Source organism: Garra rufa, chromosome 17 (genome assembly GCF_049309525.1).
Source record: "Garra rufa chromosome 17, GarRuf1.0, whole genome shotgun sequence".
In the NCBI taxonomy this organism is placed as follows: domain Eukaryota; kingdom Metazoa; phylum Chordata; class Actinopteri; order Cypriniformes; family Cyprinidae; genus Garra; species Garra rufa.
In genome coordinates this window covers 27,350,154-27,369,752 of record NC_133377.1, presented here as the reverse complement: position 1 = coordinate 27,369,752, position 19,599 = coordinate 27,350,154, and the positions used below count along the sequence as shown (strand labels likewise).

The following is a 19,599-nucleotide window of genomic DNA, read 5'->3' as shown; positions in this document are numbered from 1 at the left end:
CCTACTCTCAACTGCTGCTTCTGTTTGTTTGTTTTTTTCTTGACAAGAAGTGTTTATTAAGTTGCAGAACATCTTTACGTCCACATCAAACAGGAGACTATTCAGACACACTTCACTTCAGTGCCAGGCACTATTCAAACGAGTGTGGGAAAAGGTACAGGTGACAATGGAGCTTTAGCAGAACAACAGTGAACTGTGGTCAAATTAGATGTTTTCAGGCCATATGTCAGTAAAAATGAATTTACCTGTCCTGTCAGCCATTATACTGTGCTCGTAGCACACGCTCTTTAATTAAAGCGCAAATGAAACTATGTGCATCTTAAAGTAATAGCAGCCAAATAGCCTAATGAACCAGCTGCTGTGATGTCTATTAAGCCAAAAAAAATAATTCTACATTAATTGGAAGATTGAACCTGAAATGATTGCAAAATAAAAGTATATTTAAAAACTTTAATTTTAGGTGAGATTGACAGCACTAATATCTATCTATCTATCTATCTATCTATCTATCTATCTATCTATCTATCTATCTATCTATCTATCTATCTATCTATCTATCTATCTATCTATCTATCTATCTATCTATCTATCTATCTATCTATCTATCTATCTATCTATCTATCTATCTATCTATCTATCTATCTATACATATTTAAAGAGAACAAAGAGAAAATAGGAGAGTATGCTGTAAAAGTCTAATTTTGTTCATCCCCTCGTCATCATTTCATTTTCCAAAAGTCTTTACTGCTTTGTGGCCTGCGAATCATAGTATGTTGTTGTTCAGGACAGAGGAGTGAAGGCATGGGAGATGCTTAGGCATTTGATGTGAGGCACAACAGAGCAAATGACTACATAAATAGACCCATTTATTTCACCTAGTACAGATACAGCGATCTTTTGTTTGTTGTTGGAAATCAGGGCACAGAGAAGAAAACTTATAAGTTGCAGCAGAACAGGACGACCTATTTACGCCTTTGCAGTGTACAAGGAAGAATGCATTGAACATGTTGTACTTACTGTAAATGTGGTAGTCTGTAAATGTTTTTTCCTTGCAGGCAGAAAATGCAGAACTATACCGGGTACAGTGTGACAGATGGGACCTGTGGATGAAAATGTATATGTGTGAAGAGAACAGATGCTGCATTAGGGTGTAACTAGTCAGGCAGACATGAATTCATCAAATTCGAGGCTCTTGAAAATAAACCTCAAATGACATTTTGAGGATGAAGTGATCACATTATTATTCAAAAATGAATGATAAATCAGCATTCCACCCATGCTAAAATACAAAATGTTGCTTCAAGCTCAAATTGCTCTGTGGGATGATCCTTTATTCTGAAATATAGTTATATGGCTAGTAATTTATATTAAATGTGAGACCATTTAAAAGTTTGGGGTGGGATTTTAAAATAAGAAATTAATACTTTTATTTAAGCAAGGATGCATTAAATTGATCAAAAGTGACAGCAAAGAGATATATAATGTTACAAAAGATTTCCAATTTTTAAGCAAATACTGTTCTTTTGAAATTCTATTAAATAAAGATTTCTGAAAAGAAAATGTTTAATAATCTAATTGCACTGATTCATGTTCCATTCACATTTATGCAGTGCACTAACCTCTCCTGCAGTTTCAGATCCAATCAAATGGGAAAGAATAGAACTACAATAATCTAACTTTAGAGTTTGTGAGCATTGCCTCGGGTCATTTGCCGAAACAGAAGTTGTGCATGTCAGAGGCATTGTCTAACCCTTCCAGTCGTCCAATCAGAGCACATCTTGGCTGTACTACAAAGGGAAGAGTTGTCAATTTTTGGTGGAGCTGCAAAAGCTCAGGGTTATGTTAGGCAAGGAGGAGAATCTGGTGTTGAGGCAGGCGAGGGTTGTGCTCTGATTCAATAACACTGGTAAGAACTCATTATGAATGCATAGGTAGCCTCCAGCTTCTGTTTCTCCTGAGCTTTCCAGGATTCCTGGCACTCCATTTTTCTCTTTTTTCCTCTCTGCTCTCTCCAACACCATTCTCATGGCTCCTCGACTGTGATGTATTTGAATCCGATCTATCGTTTCGACTAAAGAACTGATGTGGAACAGAGAAGGGGAAAGATCTAATGTCATCTTTTTCTCTCTTTAATGCGCTATACATCACATTAAAGAAGGGTTGCATCGATAAACATCTGGTTCTTTTGTTTGGGTTTCAAGTATTTTATAAAAGCTGTCTTGGTGCACTGAATCCAAACTACAGGAATCCAGGTTTTGCATCGAGAGCCCAGCAGCATGAGCAGATCTCATTGTTTCTGAATTGCCTTGCGCAGAGAGACAGAAAATGGAGCGGGTCCTCGGTACAGTTCTCCCGCTGTCACATTCAGCCTGTGATAATTAATCAGAGAGAAGAGAATGAATCAAAAAGAACAGAAAAGGGGAATGACTCATTTGCAGGTTTTTTTTTTTTTTTTTTCGTAATTCTCAGCTCTTGTTCAGTCTGGCTGGGATCTCTCTTTTAAAGGGTATCCGTTGAAATTGGGATACAGTGATATTGTTCTAGTCTCGGACATCCAGGTTCAAGGTTGATGGAATCATTTCAGCAGAAGAAATACAATAGACCACTTTTGATACAATTAATAGTGCATGGTCTAAAATTACATTTAAAACCTTCACAAAAATATTATGATTATGTGGTGATGGTGCAGATGGATAACCAGAAAATTTTGCAACCTGATCTCATAATGAAAAACTACCTGCAAGACACAAAATATGTACCGCCATGTACGTTTTGTGACACATTTGATGTGAAATGTACACTGGTGACGTTGGTTTTGTATGTGTCACTGCAGTTCTGATTTGAAATCTGACTTGCAGTGAAATAAAATGCTCTGTGACGTTTTAAAATGATGTACCATCCACACTACACCTAAACCTACCCGATAGTATGAACAAAAGCCAATGTGGCGTAAAAACGGAATGCAAGCATGCCGTTTTAGCCTGTTTAGCTTGTCCGGAAAGCGAAACATATGGAGCTGTAATCATAACTGTGTACGAAAATCAAATAGTGTTCATTTCTGTTGGAAACAAATTGAATGATTCAAATCAAATGACTCGCAATACATGATTTGAAATCCCGCTCTAAATCAAATAATTTGCGATCTGCACTCCAAGCACTGATCTGAAATGATGGTTTGGGAATCATTATTCAGATCGGGACTTTGGAGCGTGAATCATAAATCATTTGATTTAGATCGGCACTTTGGAGCAGGTTCGCGTATATTTTGCTTTAGATCGAAACTCCAGGGCACGGATTGCGAATCATTTGATTTAGATCGGGACTTAGGTGTGGGTTCGCGAATCATTTGATTCAGCTTGGGACTTTGGAGCGTGCATGCTGAATTATTTGTTTCCAGGATTTTGGCGGTTTTGTGAAATTTTATTCTTGAACAGTAGAAAACATCAAACAATTAAGGCAGTACATGTATATAAAAAGAAAACAAAGAAAGAAGAAAGTATACACAAATGCAGATCCCTTAAGATCCCTTAATTAACTATGGGATTTACTATAGTAAAAAATGTGGTATACTTTGTAATACTTTAGTAGAAATGCTTTATCTAGTATCTGTTTTATCTATTTTTATATCTTTTTTGTAGAATTTAAAGGAGAAGACATTGTTTGATAATTGAGCTACTGATTGAAGTACTTCAAAAAAGTAGCGCTTGAAAAATCCTTGAAAGTTCTGGAATTTAATTTTACAGTATCTGCATGAACCCTGATCATAGTAAAGGTGTAGTAGCCAGTGTTGGGGGTAACGCATTACATGTAACATGAGTTATGCAATCAGATTACTTTTTTCAAATACTTAGTAAAGTAACACATTACTTTTGAATTTACAATTTTTTTAAATAAGTAATGCAAGTAATGCAGAAGCAGAGGCAATTCCTTCAGCCTGAGGATTATTTATTTTGATTTTGGTGTAAAGGGTCTTGACATTTGTAAAAATAACACTTTTGTATTTTTTATTATTAAAAATGAATAAGCAAGTCCAGCTCAGGTGACAAAAAGCAATGCAATGCCAACATAATGCATTACTTTCCACAAAAAGTAACTAAGTAATCAGATTAATCAAATGTATTTATTTTTTGGTGTATTTTTTGGTGTACCATTCTTTTTTTTCTTTTTTTGTAGTAAAACCATTCATAAGGGCTGATATTGCCACAGTACTTTTTTGTAAAGGAAAAACCTTGGTGGTAATATTCAAAAGGCCATTGTGGAATATATTTGCTTGATATTCCAAGCAATTTTTCAAAACATGCTATAGAATCACTATGTTAGATGTTTAAAAACAATGGAAAAAGCCACAGTATTTTTTTGTAAGGGTAACGTCCATAAAATCCATAGTATTACCATGTACTTTTTAGTACTTTTTTGTTAGTGAAGATGTCCGTACCGTCCATCAGTTTCGTTCAGTTTTTTTCTATGATGTTGATGGCTGTAGAGCAGCACCCTTTGGCTAGATGTAGAGATGATTGTGTGTGTGTGTGTTTGTGTGTGTGTCTGTGTGTTCCGTTGCGAGTCTAAATATGTACCTGTCTCTGTGCAGCATGTCAGCAGTCCTTGGCAAATTGAAGGAAAATTCCTGACCTTGATTTGCAACAAACAAAAACAAAAAACGAGCGGCTTTATCGTTCGGCTGAACCTCCAGAGCCACCTCCCTCTTCCCCCTTCCTCGACAACAGCGTCGTACATGGCTGTTTGGGATGGAGAGCCTGTGTACGCTGCTTTGACAGCTTGTCAGGCTACCCCATGATAATGAATTTCAAATGCTAGATATGCTCTCTGTAGCCAGCAGCCAGTGTGTTCTTGGACCGTTTGTGCTCTAACAGGGTGATCTGCACGAGCTCATGTAGTGTGTGTGTGTTTGTGTATGTGTGTGGATGCTTAATACAAGCTATAACACAACGTGATTCATAGATAAGGTTTATTATAGTGAATTCGTACTCATACTACCGTCTGAATGTCACAGATGTCATATGTCAGTTAAATCATGATGCGTATCTCACTGCTTTTGGCTCTTTATTTTTCTCTTTGTCTTTTCTTTCTTCTCCCAGTCTTTCTCTTCTAAAGGTCAGATGAGCTTCTCTGAGATATTCTGAGAGCTACTGAATGCTGAGATAGCGCCTCAGCTATCGATTCACTACTGTAACCACCATTTTGTGTTTTCTTTTTCCATCTTCTCACTCTGTATCTTTTACTGTATTTTCCATCTGGACTCTCTTTTGTACATATCAGATCATCCCTTGGTTTCTACACATGTGCTTTATGTTCTTCCCCTCATTTTTATCCCCCGCTTCAGTATGTACTTCCCATTTAATTTCCATCTCTCTCCAGAGGACAGTTTTATTGCTCAGAGGTTGTTCTTTCATAGTTCATGAGGCTTTAATGGGGTTTTCAGATACGTTTCAATTAGGTATCAACATCATCTCAGATGTTTCTTATAAAATTCTCCTTTAGGAGAATAAAAATAGAAGCAAGTTGTTGATAGTGAGAATATAGAGCTGTACATTTATTTTAATTGGGTTTTTAATGGGCAACTGTTTTATTGCTATAATGACATCAAGGTTTTCTCATTCAGGAGGTCATAATTCATACTAAAGATGTTCAGTGGTGTTTATTTCTGGGCTTTATACAAGTTCTTCCACTGCAGACTTGGTAAACCATTTCTTTATGGATGGGCCTCGCTGTGTCATGGGACTGAAAATGGCCCCTGTTTTGTCTTCACTGGAATTAGGGAGTCTAGCCAAACCCATTAATTAAAGGGAGTGTTCACATACTTTTGGCCAAGTACTGTATTAGAGATATCTTATTTATGACAATCCTCCTCTCCCTAATTTTCGGTAATTTCTCAGTAAACTTCTCTATATTAATTTTCTCTCCGTTGTTTGTGCGTGTGCTCCTCTCTCATGTCTTTTCTCCCTTTCTGTGTTTTTCCTCTGCAGCCTCTCTGGAGAGTTCGCCATAACTTGAGCATTCCTGGAGGTCCTCGGTTCCCTGTCCATCTTCTCTGACGTCCCACAGCACATAACAGACTGCAGTCTTCCTTCAGTCCACTTCTCTCAAAACTCTCCAGGTCTACACCCCTCCCTCTGATCAAAACAGTCTCAAAAATGGATCCAACTGATCTTCGGTAGCTCTTTACAGCATATCAGTTCCAAATCGCCTGGACTGCTAATGTTCTCTTTTGGACAATGTGAAAGACTTGCTGCTGAATTATCTTGTTTGTTGTATGTAATCCTAAAGTGTAGCACTTTAACCTCTTTCTTCCTGCCAGTGCTCAGCACACAGCCTGTTAGCAAATCTGACTAGCATGATGTTCTACAACACGCACTGGACTTCCTGCAGCGGTACAGAACGACAGTATCTATCTATCTATCTATCTATAGCTAACTTGTCTATTTAGCTAGCTAGCTAGCTGTTTACACTACATTTATAGGTAGCTCTGTAGCTTATTAGCTATCAAGATAGGTAAACAAGCTGTCTAGCTAGCTTTCTAGCTATCTCTTCACCTGTAAACTTCGAACGAAATAGCAACATGTGGACTCCACCCTTTGCACGTCTAAATATTACTCGTCTCTTCCTCTCTCTTGTGTCTGCCGTCTCTTAGTATAACGTGAACCGTCTGGTCGGCTTGCTTGGTTAGTCGTCTCTTTGTCTTTGTATGTCCCCAAGCTTGAATTCCCTCGCCATCCATCAAAAGCAAGATCCCGTTATACGTATCCCGTAGACTGAACTGCACTGTGACTGTGACCAGGTCTCTTAAAAAGACAAGCCCACCCTTCCACAGGGAGCTGCGTTCCACCGCAAATCCTTCTTTCATCGCCGGACCAAATGCATTATACTCTCATCTCTTGATCCGGAGCCAATCTTGGGGTTCGACTCATGGTGGAATTCAATTAGAAGGCAGGATGAAGCAACTGAGCTCGGAGCTGTGAAACTGCGAAGAATCAGAAATGGGAGACGATTCTTCTCTTTTTTTGGTTATGAAGGCAGGAGAAAGAAGGGGAAAAATAGATGACATGCCTCTCTGAAGTCTCATCCTGCCATTGGGAGAGACAAGGCAAGGAAGGGAATGTACTTTTAGGCATTATTACAAAGTGTATAAACTAGACAGAGCATTATTTTGGAGAAGAGAAGACGCAAGATGCCTGTCACTCGGAGCCTTGAACTTCCACTTCACTGTATCTTTTTGAATAGAGATCCTCACAAAGGCATCACTGTTAATATGACATGGCCATTCACTGTTACCTTTTTAACTCGGAAGCACATGGAAGTACTGAGTCAAATGAACTGTGTCTTTGTACCCTTTGATCATTGTCACCTTTGTATCAAACCTCCATTACTTACAAGAGCCTCAGGCGTCAACAAGGCTTCTCACCACAAAGTCGTAGCATGACTCCGCAATATTGCACACCTTCCACAAAGGCGCCGACACAGTTGCCGATAAAGGTCCATGACAGCGCAGACCCGCCATTGATTAACCGGAGCGGCTCCGAGTTGTTTTGAGGGCTACAGTAATAGGTTACATGCTGCCGATCGTGGCATCCGGCCATGCCTATGATGGAAGGTTTGCCTTACAAGATGCTTTAGATTGCAACGAGATCCAAAAATTGAGTGGTATCGATTAGACCTTGTCGATTAGATCTCATATTGGCCCTTGTCTGGCTCACAGGATGGAGTCAATACTGGGAATCTGGGGAAAAGCATGTTCCAATTAAAAACTAGCTACCATTTCATGCCTTTGTGGGGCCTTGGTGTTTTTTATAGCTTAGAGAGGGCTCAACGCCAGGGGCTTTTGATGACTGAGGGAACTTGTGAAGGGCTGAGAGGGTGAAAACCGAAATGGTCATTGGTTTTATAGCTGCTAAACTAGTATAGATCTCACTATATAGAGAATTTGTGGTTCCTTCGAGAGAAGTTTGTAAAAGGAAATCACATTTTGCTCAAAATGGGTTTGTCTTGGACAGTTTAGATGAGGAGTAGGAAGTGACAAACATTACACAAGCAACTCTAAATCAGCTCTAAAAGACACTGAACGAGAGTTTGTGTTCTTTTCATGTGGATTAGATTATTAGATGGCAAGATGTTCACCCACGAGGGGTTTGCTTTTGATTTGAACTTTATGAGACCATCTCATGGTACATTAACCGCAGAGTTCAAGTCAATTCAAATTGTTCAGCAAAAACTCAATAGCAGCATACTGTCGATTCAGACTCTTAGTTCGCCTTAGGGCGTTTTTGTTATTTTCTAAGAAAAGTGCATAGGAATTATTTAATTTTTTAAAGATTAAATTTTATAGCCTATACTAGAGATGTACAATATAAAGTTGTGTTTGATAATCACATAAAAAGATACATAGTACTTATATATTAAAAATATACATAACACTCTTTGATACACATCAGGATCAAATAATGATTCAGAAGAGGCATTCTCACAAGAGTCTTCAAGTTAAAACAATGACCGTAGTGAAAAACAAAGGCAAACACTAATGATCTTTTTTTTTTTATCTTCAAGATGCTAGACCTTGGAAAAGCAAGTTCTTAATAATTAATGCACAAATGTGCATTCCCTCTGCTCTTTTATTTGTACGATTTGCCTTTATATCCACATAGACTCCAACACTTAGAGTAGAACAAATAGAATATGGCTTTTGCGGGATACGCATCTCTCTGCCAGTGTAGTTCTATCTGAAATAATATAAAATCGTGTTAGATTGGCATTACTCTGGAAAGTTGTACTTTTCACTGTGGAGCTGAGTTTAGTGGATTATTAATGTCCACACATGTACTTCAAGTTGGTTCTTCTATCAGCTCTGAACTAGATTAAAGAGCTGGATGGCACAGCTGCACACAAATCAAATGAACGTTAGCCTAACAACTGCACAAAATACTCATGGATATACTGAGGTTATTTTCTTGCATACACTATATTGTTGATATATTGATGTATTCATGCACACACTTACACCCCCACACCGATATAAATGCATAACGCTGTACACATTAAAGGAATACTTCACCCAAAAATGAAAATTACCCCATGATTTACTCACCCTCAAGCCATCCAAGGTGTATATAACTTGCTTCTTTCAGACAAATACAATTGGAGTATTAAAAAAAAATTCTGGCTCTTCCAAGCTTTATAATGGCAGTGAACGGCTGTTGAATTTTTGAAGGTCAAAAAGTGCATCCATCCATCATAAAAAAGTGCTTCATATGGCTCTGAAGGGTTAATAAAGGCCTACTGAAGTGAATAGATGTGTTTGCTAAGAAATGTCTTTCTTTCTTCAGTTGTAGGGAAATTGTTCTTGAGGGCAATATTTCAGGTTTTTTTTTCATATAGTGGATTTCTATGGTGCCCCTGAGTTTGAACTTCCAAACTGCAGTTTAAATGCTGCTTCAAAGGGCTCTTAATGATCCCAGCTGAGGAATAAGAGTTTTATCTAGAGAAACGATTGGTTATTTTCTAAAAAAAAATTACAATTTCTATACTTGTTAAACTGGCACGTCTTGTCTAGCTCTGCATAAACACTTTGTATTCCAGTTCGATATGTCGAAAAAATCTCATTTTCTCCTCTAACTTCAAAATCGCCCTACATCGCTGCAGAAGTACCAACCCAGTGTTTACAAAGGGAACATGCAAAGATCATCAAATGCCCTTTACAAAAAAAAAGGTAAAACAGTGATGTAGGGTGATTTTGAAGTTGGAGAAGAAAATGAGATTGGAGTTTTTCGATATACCCGTAACTGTCAGAAACCGTAATACACAGAATACACGCAGAGCATTTGAGGTTAAAAAGTATATAAATTGTAATGTTTTTTAGAAAATAATCGATCGTTTCGCTAGATAAGACCCTTCTTTCTCAGCTTTAGAGCTCTTTGAAGCTGCATTTAAACTGCATTTTGAAAGTTCAAACTCGGGGGCACCATAGAAGTCCACTATATGGAGAGAAATCCTGAAATGTTTACCTCAAAAAGCTATTTCTTTACGACTGAAGAAAGAAAGACATTAACTACGTGGATGACAAGAGTAAATAATCTGTACATCTTTGTTCTGGAAGTAAACTTCTTCTTTTAAAGGACAATGTCAAATAGTGTTGTCACGGTACCAAAATTTCAGTATTCGGTACCAATACCAGTGAAAATCCACGGTTCTCGGTACCAATTTCGGTACCAAAGTAAAACGCAATAACATTAATTGAACAACACACTATTTTTTATTAATAAAGTTAAAGAAAAATAAAATGTGCAAAAACCAATGTCATTCGTTATACTTATCTAAATTTAGTTTCAGCTTTTCCAAGTAATAAACGTATTTCAAGGATTGTAAACATTTTAATAATTAAATAACAACTAAATAAATTACAGGCATTCAAAAATGCACACAAGCTTCATCCAAAAGTTTGTTTCTGCTGCTTCTAAAAACATCTGTACTGTTGTCTGTTTTAGAGTTTGCTGGGGTGTTTCATGATCTTCCTCAATCTGCAGCTGTAAAAAGAAAATATAATACATTTAAGTAAAGCAGTGGGCTAAGTCTGACCAGATGCAACATTAGATCATTGACACCAGCAAAAATATTAATTTTCAGTAAATAACAAACCTCAGCTTTTATAATAAATTTAGATAAGATTACATATATTAAGTTAACTGTCTATCACAGATAGAAACTGCAGTACTGAAAACTCTTTACAATACAATTTCATTTGTTAGACAACATGACCTTACAAAAAAAAAACAGTAGTTATATGGCAATTCTTCTTCTTAAGGTTAGGCTAATTTCAACATTTACTAATCCATAAAATCGTGTTAAACTGTTAAACATGAACAAACATGAATGATCATGTGTTTGTATTGAATAACATTTTGAATTAATGTTGTAAAAATATATTGTTCACTTAAGTTTGTTAGATAATGCATGAATTTGATCTTATTGTAAAGTATGACAAAACTAAACTGGAGATCAAATGTGTTTTATTTGACTGTACTTTTATTTCATCCAAACTGCGTTCATATTTAATAATAAAAAGCTTTATAAACCTGCTAAAGTTATCCAGCCAAGAATAAGGACGTTTTCTGACAGACTGATATTAAGGACATAAACATTGTTAACGATACATTTGTACATTCTTTAACACGCATATTTTGGATAAACAGGTCATTTGTGTGTATAAATAGTACATATATCATGTCTTTCTTTTTTCTTTTACCCTAATAAAAATTATGGGAGCGTTAAATAGCTCAAAATCGTTCTAAGGCACAGCATATTAGCGTTAGCCGCTTATGCTAATGATTAACTACATTACAATCCGACATTCAAATTAAAATATGCAATAACGTTCTTAACAGAAGCTCTAAATATGAAATTAAATTGAAACATACCGTACTTGAACTCATTAATTTGATCCTGCAGTCAGCCTTCACTGTGTTTTGTTCAGTTTGATGCGTTTCCTTATTTTGAGAGAACCTAGACGATCTATGATGTTCGCCTTCTTCAGCCGAAAATCAAAAATGTTTGGAGCATGCCTGGCTCTTCCTTGTAAAAAAGTGGATTCAGAGCGACCGCATCAGCAGCAGCGCCGAAGAGAGCACAACTGCGCACTGCGCACCTTTTAGATAGCGCGTCAAGTACCGGGTCGACCGGATAGTCGGTACCACCGGTACTAAAAAAAACCTGGAACCGTAACATTTTAATTTTTTTAGTACTGACTTGGTACCGAAGTACCGGGACTTTTGACAACACTAATGTCAAAGGATTTCAATATAAGCAGGAGGAGACTGGTTTTCCTTTGCTTGGAAACAAAACTTTGATTCTCGCGAGACTAGTATATTCTCACCATAGCTTGTGCTACACCTACATCCTACGTCATCTGCTGGAACGCCACTCTTTTGTGAACGCCAGTTAGCGGAAGCTAGAGGTTACGGTTTCTAAAATTTTAAACATGGATATTTTTCTTACACAAACGCATCTATTCACTTCAGAAAGCCTTTATTAAGGCCCTGTAGCAGTGTGGAGTACTTTTATGATGGATTTATGCACTTTCTTAGACTTAAAAATCTCAACACCCATTCACTGCCATTATAAAGCTTGGAAAAGTCAGGACAAAATATAACTCTGATCGTATTCGTCTGAAAGAAGAAAGTCATATACAACTAGGAAGGCTTGAGGGTGAGTAAATCATGGGGTAGTTTTCATTTTTGGGTGAACTATCCCTTTAACATTATTCACACCCATGATAAACTATGAAAAACAATTTTTGATACCAAGCGAGCATGTTTTTATTATTGTGGTTATTAATTTCTGCTGTTTTGAATTCGGAAGGCATGCAGAGCCCTTTCTTTTCCTCTATCTCCATATAGTGTGCCTACTCATTAATATTCATGAATATGTTAATATTCTAATAAACATATTAATATAACAAGGCCATTCTTTGTGTTTTATTGATCCCAAGAACGATCACATGCTTATTATGGCTGTTCATTAGGTGATCGTGCGTGAAAAGGTCTTTATTTAATTGGTTCGATTTCATGTTAATCATAATGGATGAGGAGAGTGGATGACAAAGAGGATGTAGATCTTTTAGAGGCTGTGAAAGAGAAGTACAACCAATAATATGGACGTCTTGTGTGTTCTGGAGCTGGTTTCACCAGCACGTTAATCTAGATTGATATTGACTGCACTATGTCTTACACACACATATACAAGGCAGCAGTGAGAACGTCATCACACACACACACACACACACTTTGTTCTCTTGCTGACGGTAAAGATTCAGGGTACCTGGTGGGAGAGAGTGAGAGATGAACAGACGGAGAGATATGACAGCACATCACTCCACCTCAATCCCTCTGTACTCTCCAGCGACTCTACCTGAGACATTCTCAGCATTTTACAGCTCTTTCTTTCAGCCCATCTCTCTCACTCTCTCTCTCTCGTGCTCTTTTTCTTCATATTCTTGACTGCATTTGCACTTGCTCTGTCCTCTCATATCTATTTCTGAGCTGTTTTCCTATCTATCTATTTAAAATCCTTCTCTCTGCTTCCTCATACTTGCATGCACCTTCTCTCAATCTTGCCGTCTCTGTCACAACTATTAAAATTCAGCAGTGTTGCAGTCTCTGTGTATCTATAAATACATACTTAAATATAATGTGTCAGCCTTCACTCTCCACCACAATTCTGCAGCATACATAGGTGATATATATGAGTATGAGCCTTCTGGGTAGCTACATACCAGCATTGCTCCAGGCAACAACACACACATGCAGCCACATACTGTAGGCAAGTGTGGCAGAATAATCATAAACGCCTGCCCTTAATGACGGCCCATTACTAGGAAAGACAAAAAGCCTTTGTTCACACCGCACATAATTCATTTGTTTTTCAGATCTGACCTTTAAGATGGACTATGCTTGATGCTCTTTTGCTAGTGAGGAAATTGGACTTTCTGTACAGTGGTATATACAGCAGATGGGTCTTTCCAGAAATATCTACACTACTGTTCGAATGTTTTTTGAAAAAAATAAACATTTCTTATTATCCATGTATATATATTCATTACATTGGCCTTTATTTACTTATCTTTATTTTATATGATGACATTACATAATCACAAAATATAAATTATACCTAAAATTAAACAAAAAAAACCATAATATCTCATAAAGAATATCTTATATAGAATATATATATTTTTTTTTTTAATTATATATATGTGTGTGTGTGTGTGTGTGTGTGTGTGTGTGTGTGTGTGTGTGTGTGTGTGTGTGTGTGTGTGTGTGTGTGTGTGTGTGTGAGTGAGTGACCCTGGACCACAAAACCAGTCTTAAGTCGCTGGGGTATAATTGTAGCAATAGCCAAAAATGCATTGTATAGGTCAAAATTATTGATTTTTCTTTTGCCAAAAATCATTAGGAAATTCAGTAAAGATCATGTTCCATGAAGATTTTTTGTAAAATTCCTACTATAAATATATTAAAATGTAATTTTTGATCAGTAATATGCATTGTTAAGAACTTAATTTGGACAACTTTAAAGCTGATTTTCTCAGTATTTTGATTTTTTTTGCACCCTCAGATTTCAGATATTCAAATAGATGTATCTCGACCAAATATTGTCCTATCCTAACAAACCATACATCAATAGAAAACTTATTTATTGAGCTTTCATATGATGTATACATCTCAGTTTAGTAAAATTTAACCTTATGACTGGTTTTGTGGTCCAGGGTCACATATATATATATTTGAGTCATTTTCTCATGTTTTATTTCATATTACATTGTCATATAAATTAAAATAAATTGTTTAGGAGTTTCAGATAATTTAATTCTAACCACTATAAATAAATAAATATTTTTTATATTTTTTTTTATTCATTTTCTCATATTTTGGGTCATATTGTCATATACTTAACTTTGTCACATACATTAAAAGAAATTTTTTAGTTTTCCAAATACTTTAATTTTAACCACTATAAATAAATTAATAAATCTGATTATATAATTTTACCCACCATAAATAAATAAATATTTTTATGTTAATGTCTGTCAGACAGATTTGAAAATCATTTAATTAACGTGAAAATCATGTTAATGTCACATTTTTTTTATTTTTATTTTTTATAGTGGATACATTTTAACCAAAATACTAAAATAAATAAATAAATAAGATAATTTCATTTCAACCATAAAAAATAAATGCATAAATGGGGGTTTTATTATAATTGTATTTATTTTTTCTTTTATAATTGATTACAATTTAATTTAATAATGAAAATGTTTTTATAGTGGATACATTTTAACCAAAATAATGAAATAAATAAATAAACAAATACATACATACATACATAAATGGGGGGTTTATTATCATTTTATGTCATTTTTTTTAATAATTGTGAATCATTTTCTGTCATATTACATAACTTTGTCACATAAATTAAAAGAAATTGTTTAGGATTTTTCTCATTCATTCATTCATTTATTAATAAAATGCATTCATATATCTAGATAACAGATATATCAGAACTGCATTTTGCAGGCAGGAACACAAACTCAGTTCAGGACAGAAGTAAGCATTACTGGTCTGAGTCTGTAGGCCACACGGCTTCCCTGCCTCAAGGCAAAACAATCATTATGTGATCAATGCGTAAATGCACTTTTGGTAGTCTGTATGTGTCTCCTCAGACATAAAGGTGGCTATGTAAGTGTGTTTTCATCATCAGAGAGATTTTCCAGCCGAAGGGATGTCTGGTGGTACCTCAGCCCTTGTCAGAACGACACAGTGGGCACCCAAACACTTTCTCCAGCCTTCAGGCAGCGGTGCAGATGGAAGGCCACAGTGATCCTGCTCATTAAAGCTTTGCACTGGTCACTAATGATGTCCTGTTCGCCTTCCTGCCCCATTCACTCTCTCTGCATTCTCATTCTTTTCTGTCCCTCGCTCTCTCTTTCACACTTCATCCCTTTTTCACTCCCTTGACCAACAGCTACTGTGATTCTTTAATGCTGACACAGTGTGTCTTTATCATTCACACACACCAAAACAAACAACAAGACTTCTTGTACAGTTGCACCACAAAAGGGAACAAAACCGGCTCTCAACACATGGCATGAAAGCAGCCAGACAATGACTTTAGTTTGACGGAAAGAATATAATTTTTTTGGAAAACCATACTTGACTGAGAAAGTTCTGCTTCAGTGTTCAAATCTGCTTTGCTAGCAGCTTCTGAGTCAAATGTATGTTCCAGTTAAGTCTTCAGTTCTGCTTTTTGCATTGCTGAAAATCATGAGTGCACAAAAAATATATATATTTTGCTACTGCATTTAAATTAATTAAAATGAGCTAAAGCAACAATTCTTCATCATTTTGTCACAACTAAAGTTCATAATCTTTAATCCGCTTAAATTTGTATAATGTACATTTACTTAATCCATTTTTGTTAAGGCATAATTCATTTCATTGCATGACATTTGCAGCTCCCAGCATGCTTTTTTGTGACTTGATGGGGTGAGCAAATGTTGAAATTAAATTTAATTTTATGCCTTTTTGTAAGATGGGAACAGGGGGAGGCCTAATATTGCTTAATTTGTGTTGGGATTTCTGTTATGGATCACCACTGTGGTGAAGAGAGGAGTTTTTGCTTAAGTTAAAGATTTAAAGCCATTAAAAGTGTTGTTTAGCTCAGAGAGAATTATATTGAAATTCTTGTGCATTTAGGGAGAACAACAAAGATATGTGAACAAACTGAAAGTTTATCATCCATATACAGGACCTGTTGCAGTATTTTAATCCATTAAAACAGGGGGACATTCTAAAGTGCTAAAAGTGAAAAACACTTAACTTGTCCTAGTGGGATAGCCTACTAAAGCTGCATTACTTAAGTGTGCCTCTTTGTCGCCATCTGTGTTTGAAACCTGCAACTGCAGTTATTTGCGGAACTATTTTACTGCTCCCAGCGCGGATGAATCTAATGTTTTGATGTACGTGTGGGCTGTCAGTCAACGCAACAGTGTGGATATTCACTGTACTTCGGAATTACAGATAGGCTAGTACGTCTTAAAAGTATGTTCAAAATAAGAAGTTTTACCGGAAGATGTCATCTGAATAAGTAAGTAATTACTATTATTGTTACAATTTGTATATAAATTGTTCATCTTTACAACTTCAAAATTGCATCACTGCGACTGTATTTAATGTGTTAATTAGCGTTACCTGTAGATTTCAATTTACTGGACGTAAATGCCACTGAAGCAAACGAAACTGACATATTTTGATGATTATTGCTGCTGGAAATGTTCAATTATTGTCATGTTTTGGGCTGTACTGATCAGTCCGACCAGGACAAACATTTGTAGTACTATAGACTGCCAAAACGTATAACAAATCAAGGAGAAGAGTGCATAAAACTGTCTGAGGAACAAAAGGCGTTTGTGGTTGGCCAAACTGTACCAGGATTTCCAGGGCAAGAATCTTGACAACATTTTAAAGAAGTATCTTGTAAAGAAGTACTTTACAAATACAAGCTTTACTGAGGATCTTGGACTTTATAAAAATTGCATCTACAACAGTTTACTGGTGTAGTAAAAGTGATAATGTCAATATAGAATGTAATGTTTTTGAGTTAGAGGATTTTTAATAACACAACAATGTCATAATTATTCAACCCCTTTTCATCATTGCTGTTTTTAAGTTACTTATTTTTATGGTAGGGAACCAAATTGTCTCAAAACACAATTAAGCCATTAGAAACTGTTACACATACATACATTTAGCCCATGTATGTGCTGAAGTTGAGTAGCAAATATGGTAAAGTCAACAGAGCACTCTCAAAAGCTATAGAGAAGAAATAGTTTTATTATATTAGAAAGTCTAAGGGGCCGTTCACATGTAGCGTCTTTTGCGCGCTCAAATTCGTTATTTCAAATGGAGATGCGCGGCTTGCGCGCGCATAATGGAAGCGACGCGGTCGCGGTCATTTTCCAGGGGCGTCTGCGCCGCATCGAGATAATAGGTGCGTTCGAGATGCACTACACTAGCCTGCCGCCGGCTGGCGAGAGCAACCGCTTGCAGTCGGGGGAGGAGTAAAGAGACGGCCGTCAAGTCGGACACTTATAGAGGATGAAACTGTATTCCAAACATACACAAAAAAAAGGAATAAAGAAAAAGAAGAAATGAAACTACATAAGATAAATAAATAAAAGAAAAAAGTTACCCTATCATTTATTCTATAGGCTACAACCTTTTTGCTTTTTTGTTGATCATATCAAGTATGTGAGTTACTTTAATGTAATGCAATATGACGTTTATTATTTGTATCTTGGTTTTGTAGTTAGCTATAGGACATTTTTCAATTTTTATAAGCAGTTTATTCAGTGTAGTGAAGCCTCTCACAACATCCATTAAAAAACGGCCTCTGGTTGACCAGTTGTTGTTTTTTTTTTTTTTACTTTAACTCTTATACAATAAGAATATATATTTACCATATCGCCTAGTCTTCATTTTCATCAATAATGTTTTGTTTGAATATCAGATATTCGATATAAAGATTGATTACATACATGAACTTTTTTAAGAAAAACACGCAGCACACGTCGTGCTTGTCGTCACATAATCTGACCAATGAGAATAAAGTGTGTCGTCATCAAGGCTTTCGCAGTCGGTTTTAAGCAACTGCAGCGCCTGACCTCTGCGGCTGCTCTCGTTTTGCTCTCACGTTACCTTGATGGCACACGTGATCGAAAGGCGGCTGCAGCGCCGATCAAAGTCGGACAAATGATCTTACCAGAATGCATTGTTTTGTAAGGCGGCAGCCGATTTCTTTCGGCGCCGCATGAAGTCGAACGCACCTAAAAACTTCTCAACTTTTCAGAATGCCGCAAGCGCACCGCAGGTCATGTGACATGAACCAACCAATCAGCTTCCTTACGTTTTTCCGTTACATTGAAACCTCAGCAGAAACATGGAGGAGCAGCTCATCATTGTGGTCCAGGGTTCTCTTACGAGAGGTCTCTCCTACTGCGTAGCTTACGCTAGGGGAAAATCCTTTCCGCGAGAGATATTGAAGCCAAAAAATTATCCTTAATTTTGTATTAATGTAAAACGCGTTGCCGCGGTGAGCAGACATAGGCGAGGCGTACTGCGTGCCTATTGGCTGCTCCGCAGCAACTGCAGCACCTATCGAGCGAGGCTTGGCGCGATGTCAGCTCCAATGAGAGCATTTCGCGCCTGATACGTCATCTCCCGCCGAAAGTGGCGTGATCCCAGCCTATAAATATCGCTCGCAGGTAGCTACACTCTGATTTTTTCATCCTTCAAGCGAAGCTCACGCATCGCTGGAGCCGGAGAAGAAGCCGCCGTCGACTGCAAGCATCTCAGCGGGACGAGCCATTGGAGCTGCTGGCCACGCCGCCTTCTGTGCCTTCCTGCTGCGCTTTCCGGCGCCTATATCCTTTATAATCTTTTATAATCTACAGTGTGTGTCGCCGCTGCGATACACACTGTTTCTCTAAGAGAGCAAAGTGTCTTTTTAAAGATGCTTTCATACGGCTCGTGCAGATGCCAATGGCGACTCTGAGGACTTGCCTTGCCTTCTTCACTGAGACTGCTCCCCCGCCCGCGCGGTGTCGCGCCGTAAAAAGCGCTGTGCCCAGCGGGCCCCGGACCCTTCCTCCAGCCGACAAAGCTCGCCGGTTCGCCCGCCTGCTTCATCGACCTCGTCAGCCTCTGTTCCGGACGTAAAGCGGCCGCTGTATGCCACCGCTTCCATCGACGCCGCTGACGAGGGGGGCCATGAAGGAGGAAGAGGATTTCCGTTTCCCGCCAGAGCGGGAACGCACATTCTGCTCAGACGCAGCGCTGCGTAGCATGGCCTCTCACCGTTGCTGAGAGGCACCCGTGGTTAACGGTTTCTGATGTTTTTCTCGTCCGGCCGCCGCCCCGCCAGACGCGGCCCGCGGCCCAGGATTGAGTTGAAACCTGAGCCTCCGAAATCGTCCTAGCAACTAGGAAAACGACGGTGTACGAGTCCCGCTGTTGCCGGTCCCCCACCAAAGTTATT

General features: G+C 37.6%; 1 protein-coding gene across 2 annotated transcripts in view; it reads left to right on the top strand.

The window, feature by feature from the left end:
• Positions 1 to 12,463, top strand: part of samd12 (sterile alpha motif domain containing 12) — a 123,824-nt gene extending 111,361 nt beyond the window's left edge. For both annotated transcript variants that reach the window (XM_073822284.1, XM_073822283.1), the window contains exon 5: positions 5,985 to 12,463. In XM_073822284.1, the coding sequence (XP_073678385.1) occupies positions 5,985 to 6,007 (23 nt within the window). In that variant the 3' untranslated portion in view covers positions 6,008 to 12,463. The remainder of the gene's footprint in view (positions 1 to 5,984) is intronic.
• Positions 12,464 to 19,599: the final 7,136 nt, after the last annotated feature.